At 37.6% G+C, this 14687-nt stretch overlaps 1 protein-coding gene across 1 annotated transcript in view; it reads left to right on the plus strand.

Moving 5' to 3' along the window:
* The window catches only part of TRIM24 (tripartite motif containing 24), a 64795-nt gene extending 50159 nt beyond the window's left edge, over nucleotides 1–14636 (plus strand). Inside the window, exons 13-19 of the mRNA XM_055711025.1 lie at nucleotides 1081–1153; nucleotides 3131–3299; nucleotides 3863–4176; nucleotides 7252–7384; nucleotides 8778–8852; nucleotides 10116–10265; nucleotides 11566–14636. Coding sequence (XP_055567000.1) covers nucleotides 1081–1153; nucleotides 3131–3299; nucleotides 3863–4176; nucleotides 7252–7384; nucleotides 8778–8852; nucleotides 10116–10265; nucleotides 11566–11775 — 1124 coding nt within the window. The 3' untranslated portion in view covers nucleotides 11776–14636. The remainder of the gene's footprint in view (nucleotides 1–1080; nucleotides 1154–3130; nucleotides 3300–3862; nucleotides 4177–7251; nucleotides 7385–8777; nucleotides 8853–10115; nucleotides 10266–11565) is intronic.
* Nucleotides 14637–14687: the final 51 nt, after the last annotated feature.

Genomic DNA, 14687 nt, shown 5'->3' on the forward strand with positions numbered 1-14687 from the left:
TTTAAACAATGATATCAGAATTAGTTACTTGTATTTTATATTGAAGACAAGAAATATGAAAATGAAGGCAAAGTTGTAGAAATCCTCGTAGGAGGTAAAGAGACTATTTTAGCATTGTGAACAAAAGGTAAGTGCCCAGATCTTAAAAAACCATGGAGGGAAAAACAGCAGATTTCAGCAAATTGCATAGAAATCCATAGAAAAACGGCAATCTTAGGGGTACTCCAAATGAAAACCTAGAAGCTGTGGTAAGAGGCAAGTATTTAAAAAGCAAGACAGGATGTAACAGGAGACAGTGGCTACAAATGGTGACTTGGGAAGTTCACTTTGGACATTAGAAAATTTTTTTCACTGGAAGGGTAGAGCAGCACTGACAGAACTTGACCAGAGAAGTTACTGTTATGTGTAGCTAAATGTGGTAGACTTGAAGGACCCAGGGGATTCCTGTCACCGTGCCTGGTGGCAATCAGCAGCTGCTCCTTACTCCCATTTCCTGATCTGATCTGTAGTGAGGCTATGCTCATGTAGTGAACATGAATTCCCAATAAGCACTCGTGTAACGTTCATGTACTTGCATGGCATTCACACACTTGGGCAGATTAGCTGAGACAGGAGGATAATGCATTCACAGACAGCCCACTCTGGTTTCTCAGGACCAGTGCTCAGCAAAGATGTCCTTCACAAGTCTTTCAGCTATCTTGTCCCCAGACCTTTGGTCTCTCTCATACCTGGTCCCAGACTTCCTACTTGCTGGCTCATCTGGCTTAAAGTTTCCTAGCAGATCTCCTAGAATGTAATAAGGTAAGACAAAACAAACTGCAGCAATCAGGTGGAGTGGTCAGCCAGGCAAAGGTACTGACCTGTCAGCCTGCTTACATGCAGTGCGCCCTTTTTTAGTCCTCTCCTTCCCCCTATTATCCCATGCTTCTCATCCTCTCATAAATTTGTTTAAATGAGATATGGGTTAAATAAATGACACTGCAGGAGAAATTTTCCCCAAAACCTGTTTGAGTTCTCTGAGTCAAATCTCAGACGTGGCACAGAACTGTGTTTTGTTCTAATCTGATTCTTCTATCCTAGGAGGAGTCAGTGTGACAAACATACACCCTCCAATTCGTTCACCCAGTGCCTCCAGTGTTGGGAGCAGAGAGAGGTAAGGAAAGAGTGGGAGAGAAGAAAATGTAACTTCCACCTCCATACAACATGCCTCAATCTCTTCTCTCATTAATGTATATAGAAGTCAATTTGCCTCACTGACCTGGTTTTGGCTGGGATAGAGTTAATTTTCTTCCCAGTAGCTGGTACAGTTCTGTGTTTTGGGTTTAGTGTGAGAATATTGTTGATAACACACTGATGTTTTAGTTATTGCTGAGTAGTGCTTACTCTTAAGGACTTTTCGGTTTCCCATGCTCTGCCAGTGAGCAGGTGCACAAGAAGCTGGGGGGGGAACACAGCCAGGACAGCTGACCTGAACTAGCCGAAGGGATATTCCATACCATAGAACATTATGCTCAGCATTTATAAACTGGGGGGAGCTGGCTGGGCGCAGCCAATTCCTGCTTTGGGACTGGCTGGGTATCGGTCAGTGGGTGGTGAGCAGTTGTATCGTGCATCACTTGGGGGTTATTTCCCCTTCCTCGGGTTTTATTCCTCTCTCTCCCTCTCCTCTTCATTACAATTCTTGTTATTATTTTTACTTTATTTCAGTTATTAAACTGTTCTTATGTATACCCACGGGTTTTACCACCTTCTGATTCTCTCTCCCATCCCAGCCGGGGGGAGGAGGTCATGGGGAAGTGAGCAAGCAGTTGTGTGGTACTGAGTTGCTGGCTGGGGTTAAACCATGACACTCACCACCTCTGTTAACAGGCCAGGCCTGATGGTTATTACAGCACTCCTTGCATTCAAAAAGTATTAATTTCATTTGTAATGTATTACTAGCACATTTTAAAATGTTTTAACTCTGTAAATGATGGCTAAGTTGGTGTTATTAAAAGTATGCCAATTCTAAATTAGGTTTCAAATTTGGAAAAATCAGCTAAAGGAAAAAGTTGCATGTTGAAAGTCCTCCTGGAACTATAAATGACTTCAGATTTAAGAAACTAATGTTACAAAGAAAGTTATTAAGAATTTTCTGCCATAATACAGTTAGTTAAGTGAGCACTAGATATCTACTGTAAGTCTACACAAATGTTTTTTATCCCTTAGTGATGGAATATTAATGAACAAATAGATTTACACCGTGTTGTTTGAAGAGTGCAGATCCATTAATGTGTTCCAATAAATTAGAGCATGCATCTGACATGAGATTAATTTTTCATGCAGAGAAAAATCAGATGACATCCATCCTACTTTAATTGGAAATGCAGATGCTTTTTAATATAGAATACCCTTTGCTCTACTCCATTTATGTGGTAAATTCTGTGAAGGAGTCTTATGAAATGATTAAATATTTGAAGAGTCTTTTACTTGCATTTAGAAAATGATTCTATCTGCTACTGCTTGAATTTTATTAGATCTAAAATTCTTTGTTATTATGAAAAAAAAAATAAGGTGGCATTTTTGAGGTGGATTGTCCATTCTCATCCTACTATGACTAAACACATGATGCAAGACAGATCTAGTTCTAAAAGTAGGGCCATAGTTTAGGCAGACCTGCAAGGCTGTGAGAAACTCTTCCAAGAAACTTTAAATATGTGTTTTATCTAGCTTGTTCTATTGTGCAGTTTGCAATGATCAGTTCAGCTCTGGAGAAACACTGACCTTCCCCGAAATACAACTGCGTCTCCTCCAAAGTGGGTTGATGTTCACTAGCAGTGCTTTTTTGTCTATGACGTAAAAGAAATGGAGATTATCTGCAAATCTTGCAGTAACGGGAAGTCAAACCATGAATAATTCTCTAGTTCTGGAACTGCACCATTAAAATTTTCCCTTTTTGTAATGCCTTTAATTTGTAATGTAAATAAACTTGGATGTTGTACTCTGTAATAGTAATACTGTAGTGCTCAGGATTCAAAGCAGCAAAATGGATTAGCATCCTGAGGTGTTGGAAAGCATCAGTGTACAAAAGGTGTCCAGGTTTGACTCTTATTATTTTCCATTTTTTCCTGCCTCTTTCTGTCCTTTACAGTTCTGGCTCCTCCAGCAGGCCACCAGGAGCTGATTCTACACACAAAGTCCCGGTTGTTATGTTGGAGCCGATCAGAATTAAACAGGAATCAAGTGCACCAAATGAGAACTTTGATTTCCCAATTGTTATAGTGAAGCAAGAAACGGATGAGGAATCCAGGCCTCGAAATGTAATATTAACAGTTATAAAGATCTCCTTTCTATTTGGAGGGTATTTTGCATTTATGAGGAATAAAATAATTTATTCATAATCTGTTTATTAATAATCCCCTGTTCTTCAGGGGAAAACTATAAAGCTAAGTAAAAAGAAGAGGTGAAAGTCAAAATCAAACTAGCTCTTCTGCCAGTTCAAATAATTAACTGGTGCAATCACGCTGCTTTTATCCATTGAAAACCTAGGCAGGCCGGAAATAGCTTGTAAACATCATATTTTCGTGTGGTGCTAGGAAGTGTTTCTAATCATCGTGCAGTAATACACTTAAATAAGGTCGCTAGACTTTGGGGGCACCACAGATTAGGTTTTTAATTAGTAGAGCAGTAAATAGCCTTTCATAGCTAATTTCTTGTGGTTAGTTATCTGATGTTATAGTATGATAGTAATTTTTGCATGCATGTTGCAAACTTGTATGGCTGCTTGCATGTAAGTTTGTTATTCTGGTCAGTTTACTTGTTGTTGGGGTCATGTAAATGTGCATAAACATTACAGCCTAGCTTCCTTCGTTTCTTGTTACAGGCCACCTTTTCAAGAAGCATACTTACTTCGTTGCTGTTAGATAGCAATCATAATTCCACTTCTGATGAAGCGGTCGTAAGAACAGATGCACCAGACAGCACAGATGATCAGCCAGGGATACTGCAGGAGAACACATCCAGTGGGAAGACAGGGTGGATAGGACCCTCCCACATTGGGGAGGGCAGAAAAGAGGATGATCCCAATGAAGATTGGTGTGCAGTATGTCAAAATGGAGGGGAGCTCCTTTGCTGTGAGAAGTGTCCCAAAGTGTTCCATCTTTCTTGTCATGTCCCTACATTGATGAGCTTTCCAAGGTAATTATGACCCCTTTAATTCCATCTAAACTTGCATTAAAAGACATAAGCTTTGCATTGGAAAACCCAGTACAAGAAGTGTCAGTCTCAAAGGAAGCAGTGTCGTCTTTGAAGTCTTGAATCCAGAAGTTTTATTAACTGGTGATAATTGGAATTTATATTGAAACTTCAGTTTAACTTTGTTGTGACTGCAAAATCTATAATAAAATTCTTCGCTAGTTTGACAATTAAGCGAGATCACTTAAATCTAGGGCATCTATTATTAAAACTGGGCCACAGAATTACCAATCTGTCATAAAAATTTTTTAAGAGTGACAGAAAGGTTTTACATAACAATAATGATAATGATAATAGAAATATCTAAGCTAATATCATATTAAATATATTATTTACTATAGTGCTAAACATGACTACACTCCAAGCATCAGATGTAGTGACTGACGTCTTCTAGTAACATCTCCTTCGATGCTGAAACAAGCAGTAGGCTTTCTTGATTGGCTGTTACAAAACAACTACTCAGTTTCTTGAGTTTCAAAATAAAGTCTTAAAATAGGTTGTGGTTATAAGCATTACTGACATTTGCTTCTGGAATTAGTGTCTTTGATTAAAATAAATGGCATTTAGCAATGTTCCAACTTGGAAATGCCATGCAATAAGCTTATTAGTATTAAAGGATAAAAACATCTGTCATAACATGCTCATTGTTTAATGCTTTTATAAATATTAGCTTTACTTATTAAATATCAGCATAGTTTGCTGATGTAAAATATTTGGGTAACAACTTAGTTTCATACATTTATCATCTCTGTGCTACTCTGAACTAGCATACTTCCACAAGTATACCTGCTCTTTTAAATGTCACTTGAAATGGCATTTCAATGCCATAATTTTATGCCACTATTCAATGGCATAAAATGTTGTTCTTACCTTTTGAAACTTTAGAGTTGATATTTTTTAAAAAAGTAAAGGTTGACTATGTTACAGCTTTGAGCCATAAGCAAAACTCAGTAAAGTTACAGTAAACACGTAAACATTTATGCCTTTCTGACAAGACAAAAAAAAATCTTTAAGCAGGTAGATAAATATGTATTTACAAGTCTTTGTTTTTATTAAAATTAAAGCTTCAAGAATTAAGTCTTTAAAATGTCTCTTTTTTACTGGATTGTTCTGTGGAAACTGAAATGACGATGTCTAGGGGCAAGGGAGCCAAAACCAACTTTTCTGACAAGTGTTCAGATCTGTAAGCGTACATATTAATTAATACAAGTGCGTGTTTTCCTGGGCTTCAGAACGACAATTAGCTTGTTTCCTCCTGGCTTCATATGTATGAGGTTTTTGTTCTCATCTTTGTGGATTGGTTTGGGGTTTTTTTTCAGCTGTAGCTGTCTGCTTAACAAACTTTGGTCTCTTAGCATTAGTTCCTTCAAACACACAAAATAATTCCTTTTTTGTTACGTCAGCAATGTCAGGCTACTTCTTTCATAATTGCTTTTTGTTCTTGCTTCAGGTGAATAAAACGATTTCATAGAATCATAGAATGGGTTGGGTTGGAAGGGACCTTTAAAGGTCATTTTGTCCAACCCCCTGCAATGAGCAGGGTTGTCTTCAACTAGATCAGGTTGCTCAAAGCACCATCCAACCTGACTTTGAATGTTTCCAGAGATGGAGCATCTGCAGCGTCTCTGGGCAACTTGTTCCAGTGTTTCACTACTCTCATTATAAAAGATTTCTTCCTTATATCTAGCCTGAATCTACCTTCCTTTAATTTAAAACTATTACCCCTTGTCCTATCACTGTTTCCCTATAGATTCACAAGGTCACTGCATCTTTTTTTCTTCACTCCAACCCACCACACTCTTCCTGATTCTTGGATATTTAAATACGTCATTCCTCCATCATTCCTGTGTTTCTTATTTTCTTCTGTCGTAAGATCTTTAGATCATGGCCTGTATCAATTTTTGTATGTCTACTACATCATTTCTGTGATACTAGTCCGAGCACAGGGGTGAAGCTGTCATATAAGTAACTTCATCAAGTTAAGACATTAGAGGGTGTAAGTCTCTGAGGTAAAATGCCCTTTAACCACTACTGTATGCTAAAACTAGCACATGGTGGAAGTCTTGGGATTACTCTGAATAAAAAACAATAAGATTTTTTTTTCTTTTAACTTTAAAGGTCTTCAGCCTTACTATCGAAATGAATTAAAAGGTGCTGCAGAAACTATTTCCCATTTACAAAGATGTTATTATAACACACCTCTGAGTAAACACATGCAGTTAGATCGCCTAACTGGTTATTGCTGAATTCTTTCTGCAGTCTCAGAAGTACAATTCAGCCCTCTTGTGGTTATCTGCAGCCATGCAAGTTGCTTTGTTTGTGGAGAACTATATTAAAAACATGGACTCTTCATACATTTTTCAAAACTGGGACGTTCACAAATTGTAATAGAGAATCAGTGACTGTAGCTTGCAGAAATAATTTTTTCATAATATTAATGCTGTCATTTAAATTTATAGGATTTTCCTAGACCAGCTGATATTATCAGGCACATCTGGAAGTTTTAGGGACTAAAGAATTTCCAGTTTTCAAAAAAAAAATCTTGTCTAGGGTGATCTATGTAGAGCAGTAATATGTTGTAGATCAAGCTTGTAGAAAGAATATATAGTTCTTGCCATATCATATTAACACTTTTCCTTCTGTTTGGCCTATATGATTCCTTCAGTCTGTAGATAGGAAACAGAGCTCTTAATACTGCTTTGCTTGAATCCTGTATGCTCAAGTGAAACAGTTCAGTACTGACAAAGATAAACACCATCTGTCTATTATGAAAAACCATTTTTCTGTTATGACATCACTGATGATGCCTGTGGCATTAAAAAGGAAACAAAGTTCTAATAAAGCTTTTTTTACCAGCAGTCTCTGCCTTTTGTAGTGTTTAAAAAACCAGCAAGGACAAAGCAATGCAAGGCAGAAAAAAATCACCCCACAAATGAGGAACTGACCCAGAAATGTGTTGAAAGCCTTTTATCAAGAGCGTGCTACGCCACTGAGGTCAATGTGTCTGTTTGTCTTTAGCGGAGAGTGGATTTGTACGTTCTGTCGGGATTTGTCCAAGCCAGAAGTTGAATATGACTGTGATAAACCTGCTCAGAGCTCTGAAAAAAGAAAATTGGAAGACACTGTGGGTTTGGCACCGATAGACCGTAGGGTAAGGCTAACATGAGTACTGTCTTGCTGCCTCTTGTATTCTGAAATGTATGCATCTTTTAAAAAGTGATGGCAAAAAAGGAGAATTAAACTCTTTAAATAAGCTCAGAGATCATAACAGCTTTCATGCTGAACAACACATGCTTGGATGTCTGAAAAGTGGTTGTGATCTGGGACTGTGTTCTAGGAATTGCCAAGTGCTGTTCCTAACAGAGCGCTGGTGCACAGTCACATTGCATTGAGAATTTTTTTCTTTGTGCTTTCCAAATTTGACATAGATTGATGTTATCAACTAATGGTTTTAGTCTTTAAAGCACTTTATCAACATCCTTTTAAAAAATCAAGGTGGTTCTTTCTCAGTGAAGATATACAGAGATGCAATACTGATCCTGCAGAGATTAACACAAGTCTCTGGGAATAACTGCTATCCTTCGGCAGCTTTGAATGTTCCTGGTGGACAAGCTACAAAGCAAACAGTGGATCCCCAATTCTTGTCTTTCCCTAAAAATTAAAAGAAAAAATGGTGCCTTTGAGCAGACAGTTGAACTGCTTGACAGAATCATTTGGAATCTTGGCAGTTTTGGAGGGGGTTTTTGCCTTTTTTGATTTTTCTTGTTTCTTCGTAGTTATTATTATTCAAAACTTTTTTAAAGCAGTTTTGAGCTGTATTGGAAACTTTCAGCAGTGTATTACTTGGCTTCAGTTGGCAACTTGTGTAAATACACTGAAATTATTGTCTTATTTGGGGTCTTAGTCTATTTGTAGAACCATTATTTACAAGTGCTGCTATCTGAAAGGAAAAAAGCTAGCTCTGTGCGTATTTTGCTTTAAATGTAAGCTATGAAAATGTAAGTCCTGTAAATACTCTGATAAAGGATCAGCAAGCTTAAAATCACACAAAAACGATTTTTAAAATCTCTTTCGAGGCCTAAGATCTGGTTTAATATATTTGAATACACAAAGAAAAGATACACCTTCCCACTGCTAAGAAAAAGCACTGTAGGCTTTGCAGTTATCAGAGTGGTTATACCCAGATCAGGAAAAATATTATTGCTGTCTCTGAATATTTGTAAAGCACTAAGAGCCACGCATGCTTTTTTATTCCCTGGAATGTATGCTGGGCTCAGCAAATGCTGAATAACACTGTTAGTAACTTATGAGGTTTCATAGCATGCATTTGAGAGTTGATAATGATGCATCTATTGCAGAGAAGGAATGCTGTAGGCCACTAGTTATGACTGTTAATCTTGCTTCCAAATACAGTTTCTGTGCTCACTTTTCTGCTTATGGCCTGAGGGAGTACTGAGCATCTGTTTCATATTTTCTGTAGTTTATTTCAGAACAAATCGTGTAGGATTCTCTAATTACTTGGGTATATATTTTTCTTGACACAGAAGTGCGAAAGACTGCTGCTCTACCTCTACTGTCATGAAATGAGTCTTGCTTTTCAAGATCCAGTTCCTCTCACAGTATGTACCTCACTTTCCATTTTATGTTAGTAGCATAATTGGCATGTTTCTAATGGCATTTTAATGTCCTATCACAGTGCGTTATCAGAAGTCAAGTTTCCCAGACATTAACCATATTAAACATGTTCAATTTTATTGAAACTATCTGAAGGGGAGTTAAAAGTTGAAGCATTAGGTGAGAAGGGGATTTACTATGAAAATTCCCTAAGAAAAAGACACAAAAAGTGAGTTCTAACACTGTCTGCTGGTCTCACAATGCTGAGTGATACTACTAAAAAGGTGAATTGGGATGCATTTGGGTTTTTTAGAAATTACCTGATTTTGAGTATTAGGGTGCTCCATAGTAGTAATATGAAATTGAATTTCTTACTATTAACGTGAAATTTATTAGCTTAAAATGGCAAACAATACCTGGGTACTTTAGAAGTCCAAGGATGCACAGAAGAGTTACCTGTGTGATCAGACGAAAAGTACCTCTTTTATGTTCTTCAAGACAAGTCAATGTGAAAAGAATTCATTAATAAATAACGTGCTCCTATACACCATTTCTACTCCATTTGAATAATAATTTTTCCAAAAAACATTCCACAGAGTCTGATAATAAGAAATGGGCCAAGAGATTGATTAATCACATGATGGTCATGTATTACTAAGTGCAGGTATTATAGCATTTATCTTAAAATGTGAATCTAGTTAAAAAATACTATCATTGGCTATCGTATCTTATTTTCTGATTTTTAATTATTTCTAAAGAAGGAATAAACCTTAATCCTACAACCACAATTTGAGTGCCGAAGTCATTGTTATCACTGAGATTTTCCACCATTTCCAAGGACATATTTCATGACCAAAATTCTTTTTGAGCAACCCATGTACCATCTTTCTTTGAGTGGGTTGCCAAAGTTATCATACGGTAGTCTTGAGAGTGAAACTTAATAGTTGTCTCATTTGACTACGTCCAAAAATAATGTCCAAATCATTTGCTCTATCGTATGTAGTCAATGTAGGTGGGGTTTTTCATTTGTCTTTATTTTATTTTAAAATAGGCATTGGGAGGAGTATATTTTTACCAGCAAAACTAGGATGTCACTGTTACTCCAGGAACTGTTTGCATGTATGTTGAAAGTACAATTGTTATATCTTACAATTGTGCTTTGAAGATGAGACTAAACCTTGCCTTCTTCCTCAGAGCTAAAGGTTTGTAAAACAATAAGTAACAATGATCATGACTGCATTTGTTAAAAAAATTTATTCTCCATTTAGGTTCCTGATTACTACAAAATAATCAAAAAGCCTATGGACTTGTCAACCATCAAGAAGAGACTTGAAGTGACCAATTCATTCTACACAAAGCCAGAAGATTTTGTGGCTGATTTCAGACTGATTTTCCAAAACTGTGCTGAATTTAATGAGGTTAGAAAAGTAGATACTTTTACCAGGTTTTGTAGGCTTAGTTGCTTTCCAGAAAATTGCAGTGGGGGTACAACTTACAACACGATTTATTGTGTTAAACTTACTTTGATGATGAGACTGCAGTGAAAACAGAGATCACATTTGAAACTACTGTGGTGTTAGATGACTATGCAGTGGAGATAGAAGGAAGGAGGATTGTAACAAACGTGGTTGTCAAGCCTTGCATTGGAACAGGCTGCCCAGGGAAGCGGTTGAGTCACCATCCCTGGAGGTATTTAGAAGAGTTGTAGATGTGGTGCTTAGGGGCATGGTTAGTGGTGGACCTGGCAGCGCTAAGTTACCATTCGGGCTTGATGATCTTAAAGGTCTTTTCCAACCTAAACAATTCTACGATTCTACGTTAGCTGAATGGCAGGACAGCAGCTAAAGAATAAGAAAATTGTTTATCATAGAAGTTAATGGTGGGCATTTGATTTAAAAATTGGTTTAGTCCTTCTTGCCTCAGATCTTAAATTCAGCGGGACTTTTATTCTGAGAAGGCTGTCCTCACCCTTATGATTTCTAGTTGCATGTTGAATGATTGCTATTATTCCTCACTGCACATAAGGAACACATGGTGAAAAAGGGATGCAGGTACTGAGTGGACCACAAAATGAGAGAAAATTATTTTGGGAATAAAGGCTTCTCTAAGTGATTTCAATGAGGTTCTCATGCAGTCACCCTTGACAGCTGGGAATACTTCCTGTCATGGTGATCTCTGCTTTAGGAAACTGATCAGCCGTGGTGGCTATGAAAGACTTTAGGACTCGGTAGTCTTCCAGGCTACAGTCATCAGCTATCCTGGTAATATTTTCACCGTAATTAAAAGGTCTGTAAGCTTGAGAAATTCTAACATTTCCAGCAGTTATTCCAAAACATTTTAACAGACTGAAGGCACACCTATATGTTTCAGAGCATAACCCAACTTCTGTTTCTGGGTTTACTTTTTTCAGTCAGGATTCAAGGGGGTTTAGAATCTCTTTATATAGCTTTCAGAACCCAGGCAGTTGCCTTTTGCAGTTGTCTTCTGTGATGATCCATCAGAGAGAACAGTCATTGGGGGTGTTGGCCAAAAGATCTGTCCTCATCCTCTGTTTTGCAGGCCTGTGCTCTTTGGGAAGGTGTGTTCCACAGGTGCCATCCTTACTGCTGATTGTCTTGGGGTTTTTTTATGTAGTTTGTAGAAGTACCTAAAAGACCTGATGTGATCTAAGTATAAACCTATGTTGTGATGCATTGATGTTGTTAATTCACCCAACAGCCTGATTCAGAAGTGGCTAATGCCGGCATGAAACTTGAAGCGTACTTTGAAGAACTTCTAAGCAACCTTTATCCTGAAAGAAAGTTCCCCGTACAACCCAACTGCCAGAGTGAAAAAGATAATCCAGAACTTACTGATGATTCAGATGATGACTTTGTACAACCCCGGAAAAAACGTCTCAAAGGAGAAGAACGTCAGTTGCTTAAATGAACTGCATGTGTTACTACAGAACACTTTTTAAAAACTAAGAGTATTTATCACTGTTAATTGTGAAAAGGGGAAAAAATAATGACTGCTTTGACTTCTAGGTTTGTGGATATTTACTGGACTTTCTACCCCTTATCTGAAACACAAATTTAATGGAGACCAAGGCAGGTGGAGAGCTTCTCTGAAGTTCCAAACTTTCATCATACTTCTGAACAGCACAGAAATTGCCATTTGTGTGGGGTGACAGCTGTTTAACTTTACTTTGAGGAAGAAAAGAAGTTTGTATAGAATTGAACTTCAAAACATTACATGGGTTCAACATGTGGCTTTCTGAGTTTGAAGAAAATGTGATCGCACCAGACTTTTAATTTTACCAAAGGCATGTGGCTGGCCATAATTTGATTTCTTTGTACTGTATTTAACACAAGCCATGAAAACAGATGGTGTAATATTATTGTCCTGCAATACTGACTGGTACAATGAAAGTGCAGTTGCCCCCAAAGAAGTTATTGGTAATTTCAAAATGTAAGGGAGAGTGTATTAAAAATAACTTAAAAAAAAAAAAAAAAAAAAGAAAAAAGAAAGGAATTTCTTTGAGAGTTTTTAATGGAGGAAGTAAAGGACAGAATACTTTGGTTTGTGCCATTTTTCTCACCAGCACCAGCAAGGAACAATGGTATTCTTGTACTATTTCGTTTAAGAGGTGTCTTAAGTTTAATGTACCTCTATTTAATGAAGTTGATGGCAAAGTCTCGAGGGCAAAAACATTTGCTTGCAGCTATCAGTCAGTCTTTGTGTATGTTTAGAGAAAGGAAAAAAAGCATCCTTTCCATCCACAAGCTCTTGTTTTTTCAAATTGTTAAATAGGTCATTGCCAGAATGTAACCAGCATAGTTATTCACTTGGAAGTACATGAGTTTGAAGAGGAGGAGAAAAAAGAAAGATACTGCTTTTCAACCCTTCGTCTGTCCCGGTTAAAATCACCAGAAGGTGAGGGAAAATTACCTTTGTTGTTTTTTTTCTCTCCCTACTTTCCAGAAGCATTGACAACAATATAGATGGTTGTATCTGCCCTCAGAGAGTGCAGTTAGAGAAGTACTTGTGTATGGTTGCTTCAGCTGTTGGTTTATACCCTTCATTTACGTAATCTTAAATGAATACTGAGTTCTGGGGAGAGCAGGCAGTCTTTGGATTAATTGAGCTCTGATGGTGCCAGAATTTCGCAGATGGAATTGTGAAGACACAAGCCTGCTTTTGACTTAGCACTTTTGACATAGCACTGATGTGGTGCTGTGGATAGATCATTGAAGAGACTAGGTACAAGTGCTGCTTGTGCCTCCCTGCTGTGTACATATGCACTCAGAAAAAGCCCCTTTTTTTTTGCCTTTCACCAGATGAGATACTATCCACCTGCCTTTGTCATAGGGTGGCACTGCACACTTAAATGTAGCGGACACTTCAAAAGAACACTCAGTTGTGTCTGCAGCAGGCCTTTGATGTAACTTTTGAATGCCATGATCATGTGGCTGATATTTAAGCTGTCCAGAGTAATAATTTCTTTTCTTATTTTTCTTCTTTTTTTTTTTTTTTTTTTATGGAGGGGGGGTGGGGGGTTGGGAGGGCATAGTGGAAAGTTTTGTGGAAAGTTTTTATTACCTCAAGAAAGTTGCTTGTAGCAGGAGTTTTACCATCCCAGAGTACCAGAAAAAAAAGGGAGAGAGATGAAGCAGCAGAAGAGGGTGGTGAGGGAGACCATTCTAACAAAACAGGTGTGATCAATACACACTACAGTAGCACAGATTTAAGAAATAAGAAGCACGGCCATTGCGATATTTGAAGTCTTAAATATCTAGGAATGCCTAGGAGTCCTAGATACCCTGTCACCAACTTAACAGTGCTTCCAGAGGAAGGTGCTGTGTGTTTCTCTGTACTGTAAGTTGCAAGCACAGATTTTTTAGGAGGCTTAGTGCATTTAGAGGTGAAGTTAGACACCTATACAGCTTCACAGTCAAGTTGTTCTCCCAGTGGAAAAATACTGGGGACAGGAGTGGAGATGTACTCTTGCAGTTCAGTTACTTACCTGTCTGCTGTAAACTGTTTGTTTAAAAATGTCTGTTTAAATAATCCGCTGGAAAAGTTTGACTCAACTTCTCATTTTGTGGTCCTGAATATCATCCTAAAAATCATCAGAAATTGTCACTGCAATGAATTTTGAGATGTTAATTTTAACTACTTTAATGGAGATGGTGTACACACAAATAGTTGAGGAATGCTATTTTGTTTTTAAAGGAAAGTACTATATTCTTTCAAACTGCTATGGCAAAGACCATATCTACGTTGTGTATTTCCCCCCCTTTGCCTCAGTCCACTGTTTGGATGGTGGTGGCTGTTTTCCTGTTTGTGTGTGTGTACTACTAGTAGTAGTCTTCATCTCACTTCACGAGACATGTAGAAAGCATCTATTAATTGAATCATAAGAAAAGGAAAGTCCTTGAGAAATTTACCATTTCCCTATATAAATCATAGCTCTTACACTGTTCAGTTGCAATTTTTAATAATGGAAATGGTATGGAGAAGCAATCAACATCAAATGCAGCTGACAGGAAATGACAGATTCCAAAGGTTTATTTTTCTTCCCTACCCAATCCAACATCAAACACTTGCTTTCATTTTACTTGCTAAAAAGGGGAAAGAAAAAAAAACCACACATAAAATTAGTAACATGCACATGAAAAACAACAGAAATGGATACAGGGGAAAATAGTATGCATTGGATATGTCCAAAAGGTCTCGCCTCCAATAGGCAATCCCTGTGACTCTGAGAGTAGACTAATGCTGTCTTAATAAACTGAAACAAGAGCAGATATGCTTTTAAAATGTCATTGTCTAGCTTTCACAAAAAGTTACTTACATAT

This window comes from Falco cherrug, chromosome 5 (genome assembly GCF_023634085.1).
Source record: "Falco cherrug isolate bFalChe1 chromosome 5, bFalChe1.pri, whole genome shotgun sequence".
NCBI classification, from domain to species: Eukaryota; Metazoa; Chordata; class Aves; order Falconiformes; family Falconidae; genus Falco; species Falco cherrug.